The sequence below is a fragment of the Schistocerca gregaria genome, chromosome 3 (genome assembly GCF_023897955.1).
Source record: "Schistocerca gregaria isolate iqSchGreg1 chromosome 3, iqSchGreg1.2, whole genome shotgun sequence".
NCBI lineage: Eukaryota > Metazoa > Arthropoda > Insecta > Orthoptera > Acrididae > Schistocerca > Schistocerca gregaria.
In genome coordinates this window covers 949,470,698-949,486,284 of record NC_064922.1, presented here as the reverse complement: position 1 = coordinate 949,486,284, position 15,587 = coordinate 949,470,698, and the positions used below count along the sequence as shown (strand labels likewise).

Genomic DNA, 15,587 nt, shown 5'->3' with positions numbered 1-15,587 from the left:
TACGCCCTGTCGGTACGAATCCTTGTCGAGTGCTTCGCTGTGTGAATCACCTCCTCATCGTCCTCAAAATGTCTTCCACCAATGGCCTCCTTTAATGGCCCAAGTAAGTGGAAGTCCGAGGGGGCTAGGTCAGCAGTGTCAGCTGTGACAGCCGTGGATGGTCTCCCCGACCGCTGCAAATCGTGGAGCTCCGCCGAACCGCCTTCTGATGACCTCACCCTTCATGCCCAGCAACTAACTGTACTTCTGTCGATAGCAGGAGCTCCATACACTTTGCACAAGCGATTGTGGATACTCTCCTAAGTTCCTTTCTCTGCAGTGAGAAGTTCAATGACGGCAAGTAGCTTGTAACGTACATCACGTACAGGCGCCATTTTGTAACTGTCCTGCAGCTACGCTATCTGTCGCAAGTGACGAAGATTTCAAATAATACATACCTAACGTTTCGCATTCGTAGCATTGTTTTCACCCGAGAGGAAAAAATGCGGTGCATTACTTTCTGGGTAACCCTCTTAATCTGTAAACATAAGGTAAGATGGCCTCACCGTGGAATGTAACGTTCCGTGCAGGTGACGCTACCGAAGTGTGGAGCTGGGAGTAAGAAATGTCTGTATGAGGATAATTACCGATGCCGCATGTAAATGTCAGTCACAAAGGACAACAGTGCAGGAGCAATGCTATTCTTTAATGTAATGTCAGTTCTGGGGAGCGTACAGCTTACACAAAAACCCAAACACTTCATTCGCGATGTAACCATCAGCTGTTACCTGGAGATCAAGAATATTGCGTGTTTGGCAACAATTCAAACACCACGCAGCGTGTGAATCTGTCGTGAGGGAATACCGAGAAATTAGATCCCGGGACACCGGAGAACCGATGAGACAGTAATGCAACCACGTACGGAGCACTCAGCAGTCCGCGAAGTGCCCTAATTCCGACAGCGACCTTCACGTTGGTGAGGAGTGCTAAGTCAAAAGATCTGGTCGTAGCTCCCGAGGCAGGTTGTCCTGTCCTTTCGTATCGTGTCAGATGTGTGGATGAAGCGACGGAAATACCCGCCGCAGCCCTGAACACAGCTGCGCCAGCGCCACAGGCTGCGCCGTACCGTCTGCGTCGACCTCCTCGATGATCTCCTGCAGCTGCTTCTCGTTGAGGCGCAGCCCCAACATCTCCAGGATGGTGCGCACCATGTCCGTGCCGATGGAGCCCGTCTTCTGGTGGTCGAACACGTCGAAGGCCTTCTTCAGCACTGCGAACGAGCAGGAGCACACATTTGAGACCGAACTATTAGAGTGCATAAAATGGCTAAGAGATTTATTTTCTTTAATGTTACTACACTACTGGCCATTAAAATTGCTACACCAAGAAGAAATGCAGATGATAAACGGGTATTCTTTGGACAAATATTATTGCAGCTTCAACACGATACCACAGTTCATCAAGAGTAGTGACTGGCGTATTGTGGCGAGCCAGTTGCTCGGCCACCATTGACCAGACGTTTTCAATTGGTGAGAGATCTGGAGAATGTGCTGGCCAGGGCAGCAGTCGAACATTTTCTGTATCCAGAAAGGCCCGTAGAGGACCTGCGACTAGCGATCGTGCATTATCCTGCTGGAATGTAGGGTTTCGCAGGGATCGAATGAAGGGTAGACATACGGGTCGTAACATATCTGAAATGTAACCTCCACTATTCAAAGTGCCGTCAATGCGAACAAGAGGTGACCGAGTCGTGTAACCAATAGCACCCCATACGATCACGCCTGGTAATACGCCAGTATGGCGATGACAAACACACGTCGTCGAACTGTTCGTGCAGATGTTTGTTGTCTTGCAAACGTCCGCATCTGTTGACTCAGGGATCGAGACGTGGCTACACGATCCGTTACAGCCACGCGAATAAGATGCCTGTCATCTCGACTGCTAGTGATACGAGGCCGTTGGGATCCAGCACGGCGCTCCGTATTACCCTACTGAACCCACCGATTCCATATTCTGCTAACAGTCATTGGGTCTCGAACAACGCGAGCAGCAATGTCGCGATACGATAAACCGCAATCGCTATAGGCTACAATCCGACCTTTATCAAAGTCGGAAACGTGATGGTACGCATTCTTCCTCCTTACACGAGGCATCGCAACAATGTTTCACCAGGCAACGCCGGTCAAGTGCTGTCGGTGTGTGAGAAATCGGTTGGAAACGTTCCTCATGTCAGCATGTTGTAGGTGTCTCCACCGGCGCCAACCTTGTGTGAATGCTCTGAAAAGCTAACATTTGCATATCATAGCATCTTCTTCCTGTCGGTTAAATTTCGCGTGTGTAGCACATCATCTTGTAGTGTAGCAATTTTAATGGCCAGCAGTGTATTCGTAAATTAGCTGTTAATCTTGTGTTCAATTGTGATGGAACATTTGTTCAAATAAGAGAAAGGAGGAAACATGATTCGCACGTAGCCCCCTCAGAAGGAGGGTCACAGGATTTTTATGGGGTGAACCAGGGAGCAGGTGTAGTTAACGCAGTGATACATAGATAGGAACAGAAACTCTGCTTCTTCCAAGAAGAACAGCGTTTTGACTACAAATCTATCTAGCTACAAGTAATAAACTATTAGCTTATTATTATTACTATGGCTATGATTATTATTTATGGACTCACTCGTAAAAATTGGTATTGTTGTAGCGATAAAGGGTTCAACAAATAGATATCACTAACTTTACTATCATCTCTGAAACCCGCCATTTTGTTCCTCAGGTGTTCAGTTCAACTGCCTTATGCAGCTGCCAGCAGAGCGAATAATGCTTCTATATCTCAGTAGTTGATATCCATAATTCTCATAACTTGCAGCACCTTTTCCAAACAAACACTGAGGAGGCGAAACGTTATGTCCGCTGCCCACAGCGACATTGAAGGCTGCTGCCTGGTGGTAAATATACGACGCGGTAAGTAAAGGCTACATGGTGTACCACCCCCCCCCCCCCCCCCAAATCCCACACCCCCAAAAAAAAATCATCGACAAGCTTTGCCTAGCAAACGAGGGCTGTACAATGCATACCTTAAAAACCATGAGCATTTGTTCATGTTCGTTACTATGAAACACACCTAAATCTACATTTGCGTGATTACTCTGCAAATCACATTTAAGTGCCTGGCAGAGGGTTCATCAAACCACGTTCGCAATAATTCTCTACTACTCCACTCACGAACAGCGCGTGGAATAGACGAACACCTATATCTTTCCTTGCGAGATGCCATTTTTCTTATTTTATTGTGATAATCGCTTACCGCTATGAAGGTCGGCGTCAGTAAATTATTTTCGCATTCGGAGGAAAAAAGTGGTAATTGAAATTTCTTGAGAAGGTCCCACCACAATGAAAAGTGCTTTTGTTTTAATGATGTACACCCCGAGTCCCTTATGGTGTCCGTCACACCTTCACCCATATTTCTCGATAATACAATAAGTGCTGTCCTCCTTTGAACTTTCTCAAGGTACCCCGTTAATCCTGTCTGGTAAGGATTCCACACCGCGCAGCACTACTCCAAAGGAGGACAGACAAGCGTAGTGTAGGCAGTCTCTTCAGTATATGTGTTTCATCTTCTAAGTGTTCTGCCAATACAGTGAAGTCTTTGGTTCGCCTTCCCCACAACATTTTCAATGCGTTATTGACAATTCAAGTTGTTCGTCATTTTAATTCCTAGGTATTGTATTTAGTTGGATTTATGGCCTTATACACTCCTGGAAATGGAAAAAAGAACACATTGACACCGGTGTGTCAGACCCACCATACTTGCTCCGGACACTGCCAGAGGGCTGTACAAGCAATGATCACACGGACGGCACAGCGGACACACCAGGAACCGCGGTGTTGGCCGTCGAATGGCGCTAGCTGCGCAGCATTTGTGCACCGCCGCCGTCAGTGTCAGCCAGTTTGCCGTGGCATACGGAGCTCCATCGCAGTCTTTAACACTGGTAGCATGCCGCGACAGCGTGGACGTGAACCGTATGTGCAGCTGACGGACTTTGAGCGAGGGCGTATAGTGGGCATGCGGGAGGCCGGGTGGACGTACCGCCAAATTGCTCAAGACGTGGGGCGTGAGGTCTCCACAGTGCATCGATGTTGTCGCCAGTGGTCGGCGAAAGGTGCACGTGCCCGTCGACCTGGGACCGGACCGCAGCGACGCACGGATGCACACCAAGACCGTAGGATCCTACGCAGTGCCGTAGGTTACCGCACCGCCACTTCCCAGCAAATTAGGGACACTGTTGCTCCTGGGGTATCGGCGAGGACCATTCGCAACCTTCTCCATGAAGCTGGGCTACGGTCCCGCACACCGTTACGCCGTCTTCCGCTCACGCCCCAACATCGTGCAGCCCGACTCCAGTGGTGTCGCGACAGGCGTGAATGGAGGGACGAATGGAGACGTGTCGTCTTCAGCGATGAGAGGCGCTTCTGCCTTGATGCCAATGATGGTCGTATGCGTGTTTGGCGCCGTGCAGGTGAGCACCACAATCAGGACTGCATACGACCGAGGCACACAGGGCCAACACCCGGCATCATGGTGTGGGGAGCGATCTACTACACTGGCCATACACCTCTGGTGATCGTCGAGGGGACACTGAATAGTGCACGGTACATCCAAACCGTCATCGAACCCATAGTTCTACCATTCCTACACCGGCAAGGGAACTTGCTGTTCCAACAGGACAATGCACGTCCGCATGTATCCCGTGCCACCCAACGTGCTCTAGAAGGTGTAAGTCAACTACCCTGGCCAGCAAGATCTCCGGATATGTCCCCCATTGAGCATGTTTGGGACTGGATGAAGCGTCGTCTCACGCGGTCTGCACGTCCAGCACGAACGCTGGTCCTACTGAGGCGCCAGGTGGAAATGGCATGGCAAGCCGTTCAACAGGACTACATCCAGCATCTCTACGATCGTCTCCATGGGAGAATAGCAGCCTGCATTGCTGCGAAAGGAGGATATACACTGTACTAGTGTCGACATTGTGCATGCTCTGTTGCCTGTGTCTATGTGCCTGTGGTTCTGTCAGTGTGATCATCTGATGTATCTGACCCCAGGAATGTGTCAATAAAGTTTCCCCTTCCTGGGACAATGAATTCACGGTGTTCTTATTTCAATTTCCAGGAGTGTATTTGATTGATTTATCGTGTAACGGAAGCTTAACGGATTCCTTTTAGCACTCATATCCATGACCTCACACTTTTGATTATCTAGGGTCAGTTGCCAAACTCGCATCTTTTTGCAGTTTTATCTACTGGTGACTTTACTGGAAGATGAGCGACAGCATCATCTACAGACAACATAAAGTGGCTTCTCAGATTGACTCCTAAATGATTTATATCGCTGAGCAACAGCAGAAGGCCTATAACACTACCTGGAAGAGCGCCAGAAATCAGTTCTGTATTACCCATGACTTTCCGTCAGTTACTACCAACTATGACCTTTCTGACAGGAAATCCAGTAGCATAACTGAGACGATATTCCAATGTTGTTGTTGTGGTCTTCAGTCCTGAGACTGGTTTGATGCAGCTCTCCATGTCACTCTATCCTGTGCAAGCTTCTTCATCTCTCAGTACCTACTTCAACATACATCCTTGTGAATCTGCTTAGTGTATTCATCTCTTGGTCTCCCTCTACGATTTTTACCCTCCACGCTGCCCTCCAATACTAAATTGGTGATCCCACGATGTCTCAGGACATGTCCTACCAACCGATCCCTTCTTCTAGTCAAGTTGTGTCACAAGCTCCTCTTTTCCCCAATTCTATTCAATACCTCCTCATGAGTTAAGTGATCAACCCATCTAATCTTCAGCGTTCTTCTGTAGACCTCATTTCGAAAGCTTCCATTCTCTTCTTGTCCAAACTATTTATCGTCCATGTTTCATTTCCATACACGGCTACACTCCATACAAATACATTCAGAAATGACTTCCTGACATTTAAATCTATACTCGATGTTAACAAATTTCTCTTCTTCAGAAACGCTTTCCTTGCCATTGCCAGTCTACATTTTATATCCTCTCTACTTCGACCATCATCAGTTATTTTGCTCCCCAAATAGCAAAACTCCTTTACTACTTTAAGTGTCTCATTTCCTAATCTAATTCCCTCAGCATCACCCGACTTAATTCGACTACATTCCATTATCCTCGTTTTGCTTTTGCTGATGTTCATCTTATACCCTCCTTTCAAGACACTGTCCATTCCGTTCAGCTGCTCTTTCAAGTCCATTGCTGTCTCTGACAGAATTACAATGTCATCAGCGAACCTCAAAGTTTTTATTTCTTCTCCATGGATTTTAATACCTTCTCCGAACTTTTCTTTTGTTTCCTTTATTTCTTGGTCAATATACAGATTGAATAACGTCGGGGATAGGCTCCAATCCTGTCTCACTCCCTTCCCAACCACTGCTTCCCTTTCATACCCCTCGACTCTTATAACTGCCATCTGCTTTCTGTACAAATTGTAAATAGCCTTTCGCTCTCTGTATTTTACCCTGCCACCTTCAGAATTTGAAAGAGAGTATTCCAATCAACATTGTTAAAAGCTTTCTCTAAGTCTACAAAAGCTAGAACCGTAGGTTTGCCTTTCCTTAATCTTTCTTCTAAGTTAAGTCGTAGGATCAGTATTGCCTCACGTGTTCCAACCTTTCTACGTAATCCAAACTGATCTTCCCCGAGGTCGGCTTCTATCAGTTTTTCCATTCGCGTTAGTATTCTGCAGCTGTGACATATTAAACTGATAGTTCGGTAATTTTCACATGTGTCAACACCTGCTTTCTTTGGGATTGGGATTATTATATTCTTCTTGAAGTCTGAGAGTATTTCGTCTGTCTCATACATCTTGCTCACCAGATGGTAGAGTTTTGTCAGGACTGGCTCTCCCAAGGCCGTAAGTAGTTTTAGTGGAATGTTGTCTACTCCAGGGGCCTTGTTTCGACTCAGGTCTTTCAGTGCTGTGTCAAATTCTTCATGCAGTATCGTATCTCCCATATCATCTTCATCTACATCCTCTTCCATTTCCATAATATTGTCCTCAAGTACATCGCCCTTGTATAGGCCCTCTATATACCCCTCCCACCTTTCTGCTTTCCCTTCTTTGCTTAGAACAGGGTTTCCATCAAAGCTCTTGATATTCATGCAAGTGGTTCTCCTTTCTCCAAAGGTGTCTTTAATTTTCCTGTAGACAGTATCTATCTTACCCCTAGTGAGGTAAGCCTCTACATCCTTACATTTGTCCTCTAGCTATCCGTGCTTAGCCATTTTGCACTTCCTGTCGATATTCCATAAGAAAGCGATTTGTTTACAAGCCGCATGTGATTATGGTGTCAAAAGTTCTTCTACTTCAAGCTCTCTGCTATACACATTTTGGGAGGAGGTAATATGGACCAAAACAAAAAAAAAATGTCCAGTTAATTTGGGCTCTAAAATAGACATGAGTTGTTGTCCAGTAGAAGAGATGTCTTTTACATTTGCGAAGGCGAGCGAGTGCTCGTAGTTCTGAAGTATCCATTTCAGATCCATAATTTATCAGACAGTTTTTTCTTGGGTTGATCGCCCTTTTCGGACACCCTGATAAGAAGAGCAGATACGAACAGGGAACAATTGTAGCGACGATACGTGCTGCAATGAAATAAGCTACTCTGACAAACAGCGCCTGGGATTGGGCATCTCGGAATCGGTGAAGCCACTTGGCCTTTCTCGTGCTGCTGTCATGATCATCGTGTAAAGTGACTGAGGGGAACGAAAGCATGAGTTGGTGTCAGGTGTTGACCTCCATTCGTTGTCAAAGAAAGCGCAAACAGGAGACAAGTCCGATCTGTAAAGCAGGATAGCTGACGATCTTTCGGAGCTCTGATGACGAGGTGAAAAGCTGGTGCAGGCTCAATTGCTTCGGAGCACACTGTTTGGCGTGGGATGCTACAGTAAATAAGCCCTAAGTGTTCCCAAGTTGACCCAATGACATCGCCAGTCACATTTAGAATGGGCACATGATCATTGAGCCTAGACAGCAGATCCATGGGACTATTTACCCGGTCAGCTTCACAGTTCTTATTGCACCAGGTCGACAGTCGTGTCCACAAATGCCATTATCCAGGTGAACAGCTCCTCATAACATGCACTGCACCGTGGACAGATCTGGCGAGTGCAGTATCAGCTACAAGGCACATTCGTCTTCACTTGCATTGGGACCTGTAGTAGTAATCAAACGCACCATGACTATGTGAACGTTATTGCGAACCACCTGCATCCATTTATGCTTGATGTCTTGCCCGACGGTGATGGCATCTACCAGCAGGATAACTTTCCTTGTCATGGGGCAGAATCATGCTACGGGGGTTCCGTAATAAACTCACGATGATGCCCTGGCCACCAAATTCGGTTGATCGGATCCAAATGGTACAACTCGGACGCTGTTGAGAAGCAACTCTACATCCACATACTACCGCGTAACTGCATAGGCATCCGGTGCGACGTTCCTCTGGAAACCTACGTGTAATTTTTCGGATCAACTTCGCCCAGAACTGCTGCTGCATTGTGTTCCAAAGATGAACCAGTATGTTAAGCAGGTGGTCATAATGTTTTGGCTCATGATCGTCTTCTCTATGTGACCACCTACGAAGGTATCATTGTGTTTCTGTTTTTACTAACACTACTACTCCTTCCATATTGTTTGGATTTCTTGGAAAATTATTGTGAAAAGTTTTTACGTACAAATGAACAGTTCCAGTAACATACTATTGGCAGCACTGTATCCGTTACAATCTCCCTAATAACTTCATCGTATGGCATTTTGTATCTGATCGATTGAAATTTGAAGGAAATGTCATACAACTTTTGTGGCACTTTTCTGATTTTGAGAGAAACATTGAGACGTAATTTTTTCTGTAAAAATAAAGAAAACATTTTTGAAATCGCTTGCACTTCCCAATTCAAAACGAGAGGCTGAGGTCAAACCCATAGTCTTCGTTTTTATATATAATGTAAGGGGTGGTCAAATGAAAACCGACCAGCCTCCACAGCGGGACGATGGACTGTTTCCAAGGAAAAATAACCACCACATGCGTTGAGACGTTTATCCCACTGGGAGGCGAGATGATCAATTCCTTTGTCGTAGAACGAGGGCTGCTGCTGACGGATCCACAACCGCACCGCACCGCACTTCCTCGTCCAACCAAAACCGATGTCCACACATGTTTTTCTTCAGATCGCCAAAGACGTACTGTGAAAGATACCGGCTGTATGGAAGATACCGCAGTGTTTCCCAACCAAATTGCTGAAGTGAAACACTTGTTCAATTAGCAGTGTGGGGGTGGGCATTACTGTCCAAGAAGATGATTCCGTACAACAGCATTACGATAGTCCGAGGACAAATGGTAAAGCCAACAGTGGAAACTTGCCACCCCTTCCCTGCCAAAGAAATCCAAAGCCTTTCACACAAATCGCGCTAAGGCCATGATGGAATTCTTCTTGGACTTCTTGGGCTCTCTACTCGTCGAGCTGAGTGTTGTAAAGACACTTCGCAGAAACTGCGAGCAAACATGAAATCAAATCACCCAAGAATGATGTCAGACGGAATTATCCTGTTGCAGGACAACCTGCGCCCCTGCATTGTCAATCGCACAAAGGCTGCGCTTCAGTGATTTGGTTGGTAAACACTGCAGTACCCATCGCACAATCCGAATCTTTCACTATGTGATTTTCACATCTTTGACGACCTGAAGAAGGACACGCGTGGACATCGGTTGTGGTCTAGCGAGGAAGTGCAAGAGTGGGGGTGGTTGTGCATCCGCCAACAGCCGACGAAACAGGAACTGACTGTCTCACTCCCAGTGGGAAGCATTTGCTGACTACCTTTGAATGGAACCATTCCATGGTCCCGTTTTGGGTCGTGTTCTGTTTTCCTTTGACTGCCGCTTACAGTATACAGGGTGGTCGGAAATTCCCGTTACAGACTTCTCTTACTTGTAGAGGGGAGTGAGTACATCATATTTTGAACAGGAACCCATGTCGGGAAACGTCATCCAACGAGACTACAGAGCGTCAAAGTTATAGGCGCGGGCGTCTGTAGATGTGCCTATACACAGGGTGATTCAGTGATGATGTTACAGACTTACTAAGATGATGGGGAACGATAAATGTATTAATTTGAAGCAAGAATCCATGTGCCGGAAACGAACGAGTCGAAAGTTATAAACGAAAACGGTTCGGATACCTCTGACAGTTTTGTTGCGAAGAGTGTAGGGCTGCTAACATTCAGTGATGGTAGTGTGGATAGAAACGAGAAAAAATGTCCAATAAACGTGGGCTCTAAAGTGCGTTCCTTAACAGCTATGAACACTTACTCAGTAGAGGAGATGTGTGTCACATTAGCGTAGATGAACGAATGGTCGTAGCTCCTCAGGTATGCAATTTAGAGCCCACTTTTATTCGACATTCTTTTTTTTTTTTTGTTTTGTTCACGCTACCACCACTGAAAGTTACCTACCGTACACTCTTCGCAACACAAGAACCGGTACATGTATTTAACTGTCAGAGGTATCAGAACGGTTTTCGTTTATAACTTTCGACCCGTTCGTTTCCAGTACAGGGATCCTTATTTCAGATTAATACATGTATCGTTCTTCATCATCCTAGAAAGTCTGTAACGTGAACACGGAATCAACCCGTGTATACGTACATTTACAGACGCCCGCGCCTGTAACGTTGACGCTCTGTAGTCTCGTTGGATGAGGTTTCCGGACATGGGTTCCTGTTCAAAATACGATGTACTCATTCCCCTCTACAAGTCCTAGAAGTCTGCAACGGGAGTTTCCGATCAGCCTGTGTGTATAAAAACGAAGAGTACACGTTTGCCCTCAACCTCTCGATTTCATTCAATGACTTCGTTTAAGACAGTTCTTCTGCTTTTAGGTGCTGTTTTAGTTTCGTTTTCAGTCAGCCCCGCTGCCACAACCTGTGCTATGCGGGAGCTGTTACTTCCTGTGCTGCTTGGAGCGCAAATGGGTTGCTTGATGTAGAAATGAACCACAAGACTTTCGAGTAGTGGTTTAACACTCAATTTGCCGTTCGAGAGACAAGATTATGAAACGTTTTTCATTACTTTCTTCAGCGTTACCTCTCGCACAGAACAGTTAATTAATTTTTATAAATAACAGTGCAGCACTTACCTGCGATTTGTTCTGGAGGTAACTCTTCCTGAAACAAAACGAAAAAAAATACTGATAAGAATACACTCACACTAACATCTACGAATATTACATTAAGAGGCATTTGAATGCAATGAAATAAAGCTAATCTAAATTAGTTATATCATCTCTGGTGGAGTGAGCGAAATCATGAACACAGCACAAATGGAACACTTTCAATAACTTAATGTTGGTAGCGAAGTGGGAATGTATAAGATTTTCATTCCTCAGCTCGGATTTTTTCTGTCACTTTTCACTTCTCTCCCGTCAGGAAATGATTTGTTAGTGGATAAAATGTCGAGTTGCACCGTGGTTTGTAGACCACGTCAAACAGTAAGCGCCCCTATAAATTCTCTGGATAAATAACTCACAAAGTTGGTTGATGGCACTGGGATGCCCGCTGCTGTAGCGCCTCTCCAGGTAAAGCACTGCGGTGAAGAAACCCATTGCTTCATATTTCAAAATCGAAGTGTTGTGCCATTGAAGACAATTTATTCCGTACCTACACTTTGGAACGGGTTGACAACAAAATCACTGACTGCTTAGGCAAACTTAACTTATTTAACAAATACCAGTCACCGAGTGACGTGGCGTAGTGGTTAGCACACTAGATTCGCTATTCGGGAGGACGACGCTTCAAACCCGCGCCCGGCCATCCCCGTTTTCAAGAAGGGACGTCGAACAGATGTGTAGAACTATAGACCTATATCTCTAACGTCGATCAGTTGTAGAATTTTGGAACACGTATTATGTTCGAGTATAATGACTTTTCTGGACACTAGAAATCTACTCTGTAGGAATCAGCATGGGTTTCGAAAAAGACGGCCGTGTGAAGCCTAGCTCGCGCTATTCGTCGACGAGACTCAGAAGGCCATAGACACGGGTTCACAGGTAGATGCCGTGTTTCTTGACTTCCGCAAGGCGTTCGATACAGTTCCCCACAGTCGTTTAATGAACAAAGTAAGAGCATACGGACTATCAGATCAATTGTGTGATTGGATTGAGGAGTTCCTAGATAACAGAACGCAGCATGTCATTCTCAATGGAGAGAAGTCTTCCGAAGTAAGAGTGATTTCAGGTGTGCCGCAGGGGAGTGTCATAGGACAGTTGCTATTCACAATATACATAAATGACCTGGTGGATGACATCGGAAGTTCACTGAGGCTTTTTGCAGATGATGCTGTGGTATATCGAGAGGTTGTAACAATGGAAAATTGTACTGGAATGCAGGAGGATCTGCAGCGAATTGACGCATGGTGCAGGGAATGGCAATTGAATCCCAATGTAGACAAGTGTAATTTGCTGCGAATACATAGAAAGAAAGATCTATTATCATTTAGCTACAATATAGCAGGTCAGCAACTGAGCAGTTAATTCCATAAATTATCTGGGAGTACGCATTAGGAGTGATTTAAAATAGAAGCCCAGCTTCTATAAAGTTGATCGTCGGTAAAGCAGATACCAGACTGAGATTCATTGGAAGAATCCTAAGGAAAAGCAATCCGAAAACGAAGTAGGTTACAGTATGCTTGTTCGCCCACTGCTCAGCAGTGTGGGATCCGTACCAGATAGGGTTGATAGAAGAGATAGAGAAGGTCCAACGGAGAGCACCGTGCTTCGTTACAGGATCATTTAGGAATCGCGAAAGCGTTACGGAGATGATGGATAAACTCCAGTGGAAGACTCTGCAAGAGAGACGCTTAGTAGCTCGGTACGGGCTTTTGTTGAAGTTTCGAGAACATACCTTCACCGAAGAGTCAAGCAGTATATTGCTCCCTCCTACGTATATCTCGCGAACAGACCATGAGGATAAAATCAGAGAGATTACAGCCCACACAGAGGCATACCGACAATCTTTCTTTCCACGAACAATACGAGACTGGAACAGAAGGGAGAAACGATAGAGGCACTCGAAGTACGCTCCGCCACACACCGTCAGGTGGCTTGCGGAGTATGGATGTAGATGTAGATGTATATTTTCCGTTATTTCCCTAAATCGTTTCAGGCAAATGCCGGGATGATTCCTTTGAAAGGAGACAGCCCATTTCCTTCCCCATCCTTCCCTAATCCGATGGGAAGCTGTTTGGTCCCTTCCCCCCAAACCAATCAACCAACCAAACACCATCTGGCTTTTGTGAACCAAATATAACGAAAACTTCACGAATTCACGTAACTGGTAACGTGAAATACACCATAGATCAGCATAAAGCGATAACATTGACACTACGATACTTCACAGAAGCTTCGATGCCGTCAATTTTTACAATCTGCTCCAAAAATACGGCATTTAAGATTGTTAGATAGTGTGCTGAAGGGATTTGAAAGTACTTCAAAAATAGACAGCCGCTTTCTGTCTGTGGGAATAAAAAGTCGTCGTGGGAGCGTGTTCTCTCAGGAGTGCCATAGCACTCAGTCTTTGACTCACTTCTGTTCTCCCTGTATCTAAATCATAGTATAAATTAATATTTTGTGAATTCCGCGAACAGTTACCGCTGTTTTCCTCAAACGTATTCGGATACCGCATCAGAAAATAACTTCGGCGCAACACTTCGAATGAGCTTCTCAGCTGGGCAACATATGCTGTCGCCGCCCGCATCTCGTGGTCGTGCGGTAGCATTCTCGCTTCCCACACCCGGGTTCGCGGGTTAGATTCCCGGCGGGGTCAGGGATTTTCTCTGCGTCGTGATGGCTGGGTGTTGTGTGATGTCCTTAGGTTAGTTAGGTTCAAGTAGTTCTAAGTTCTAGGGGACTGATGACCATAGATGTTAAGTCCCATAGTGCTCAGAGCCATTTGAACCATTTTTTTATACTGTCGCCACAATACAGCAACAATCCTGCTTGCCTCTCTGCTCTTGAGAATTTTCGCAATATATTTAGAAATAATGTAAAGCGCACACTTACGCAGTCGCTTGTTCCGTTCAACCTCCATTGTTGCAATGCAATCCAACACGGAACGAGTAGTGAAATCTCCAGACGCTTAAAGTTACCCACGAGTGCTTGTGTGCATTCCATCTGCAATATCCGTCTCTTTGACCATACTTGTACTTCACACGGCATTAATACGTTTGCCGCCCTACGGGTTAAGTAACTAAATGGGCTTCCCATTGTGCATTAACCCCAGTTCGTACGATGAGAGATCAAGTAACTGCCGTCTCATCATAGCCAGACCACAATGTCTCAGATATCTGGTACCCTAACTGTGTTCAGCCGTAAACAAATACATTCGAAAATTCCTTCTCCGTTGGTGCTGCCTGCCCCTTGTTACGAGCTACTGTGTACTTTGTGCACAATTCAGTGCACTATTGCATTTAAGAAATAGCTAAAGCACCTTCTTTTGTGAATCTTACCATTTTTATCCAAAAAATTAACACGCGTGTCTAACATCTCTTTGTCAAAAACTAAAGCGAATGGTTCCAGTTGTACTTTGATTTCTTTTTTCATTTCTCAATCGGTCACGTAAATTACTCTCCCTTTCTCCTCCTTCCTCCTGAAATATCCCTTCAGTAATAATATTTGTTCTCATTCCTCTGTCTCTGCCAGTACCCTCAATTTAAATCTCTTGGACGGTAATAATTCTGTGTTGTCCTACTTCCCATTAACTAATATAAACTCTGTTTTTTTCTAATATCCTAGTACTGTTTTCCAATACGTACGTTGCAGTTATTTCTAAGGGCTGCATTCCATGTTGTATGAAAATGTAATGAACACAGCGTGACCTATTCAGAATGGGAGAAGGGCTCTAAAGGCCGTATCTTGCCAGAATAAATAAATGAAACATTCGTTGCACACAATAATTTGTTTAATAAACTGTCCAGGTAAGAGAGGGTTAGAGGTGACTTCCTTCAGAGCTACTAGTGACGAAATGAGTAAATAATGCTCACGAGTCGATAAACTCCTCCCAAACTCCATGCATTTAATATAAAGATGAGTTCATACATTCACTCGTAATTAGTGCGCCAAGTTGACGGAAGACTCTGATGAATTTCTGATGTGGTTACACATCTGACTCCCGTTTCATTTAGTGCTAGTAATGTATCATTATTTGAAGATACTCTCTATAAATGGTTACTCCCACTGGAGTCATCTTGCTGCTTACACAAGAAGTGCTGAGTCCGAAGCTCGATGGAACGATGTGCCTAGCTACGCGTTGTCCGGGGCAAACTAAGAAAAGGAGGTCCGTGTGATTCTGTCGCATAGTCAGCATGGAGTTTGTGAAATTATTGCAGCGCCAAGAGGTTCTACACCTAGCGCCCATACTCTTTGAACCACTGTAAGTATCATGGCAAAGGGCCATTCCCATTGTACCAGTTGTTAGATATTCTTCTCATTCCATTTCCGTATACAGAGAGGGAAAATAGATTGTTTAATAGCTCCCTACGCG

General features: G+C 45.2%; 1 protein-coding gene across 1 annotated transcript in view; it reads right to left on the bottom strand.

The window, feature by feature from the left end:
* The window catches only part of LOC126355889 (troponin C, isoallergen Bla g 6.0101-like), a 127,975-nt gene that overhangs the window by 92,432 nt on the left and 19,956 nt on the right, over window positions 1-15,587 (bottom strand). Inside the window, exons 2-3 of the mRNA XM_050006394.1 lie at window positions 11,189-11,216; window positions 1,106-1,249 (exon numbers count right to left, since the gene is read on the bottom strand). Coding sequence (XP_049862351.1) covers window positions 1,106-1,249; window positions 11,189-11,216 — 172 coding nt within the window. The remainder of the gene's footprint in view (window positions 1-1,105; window positions 1,250-11,188; window positions 11,217-15,587) is intronic.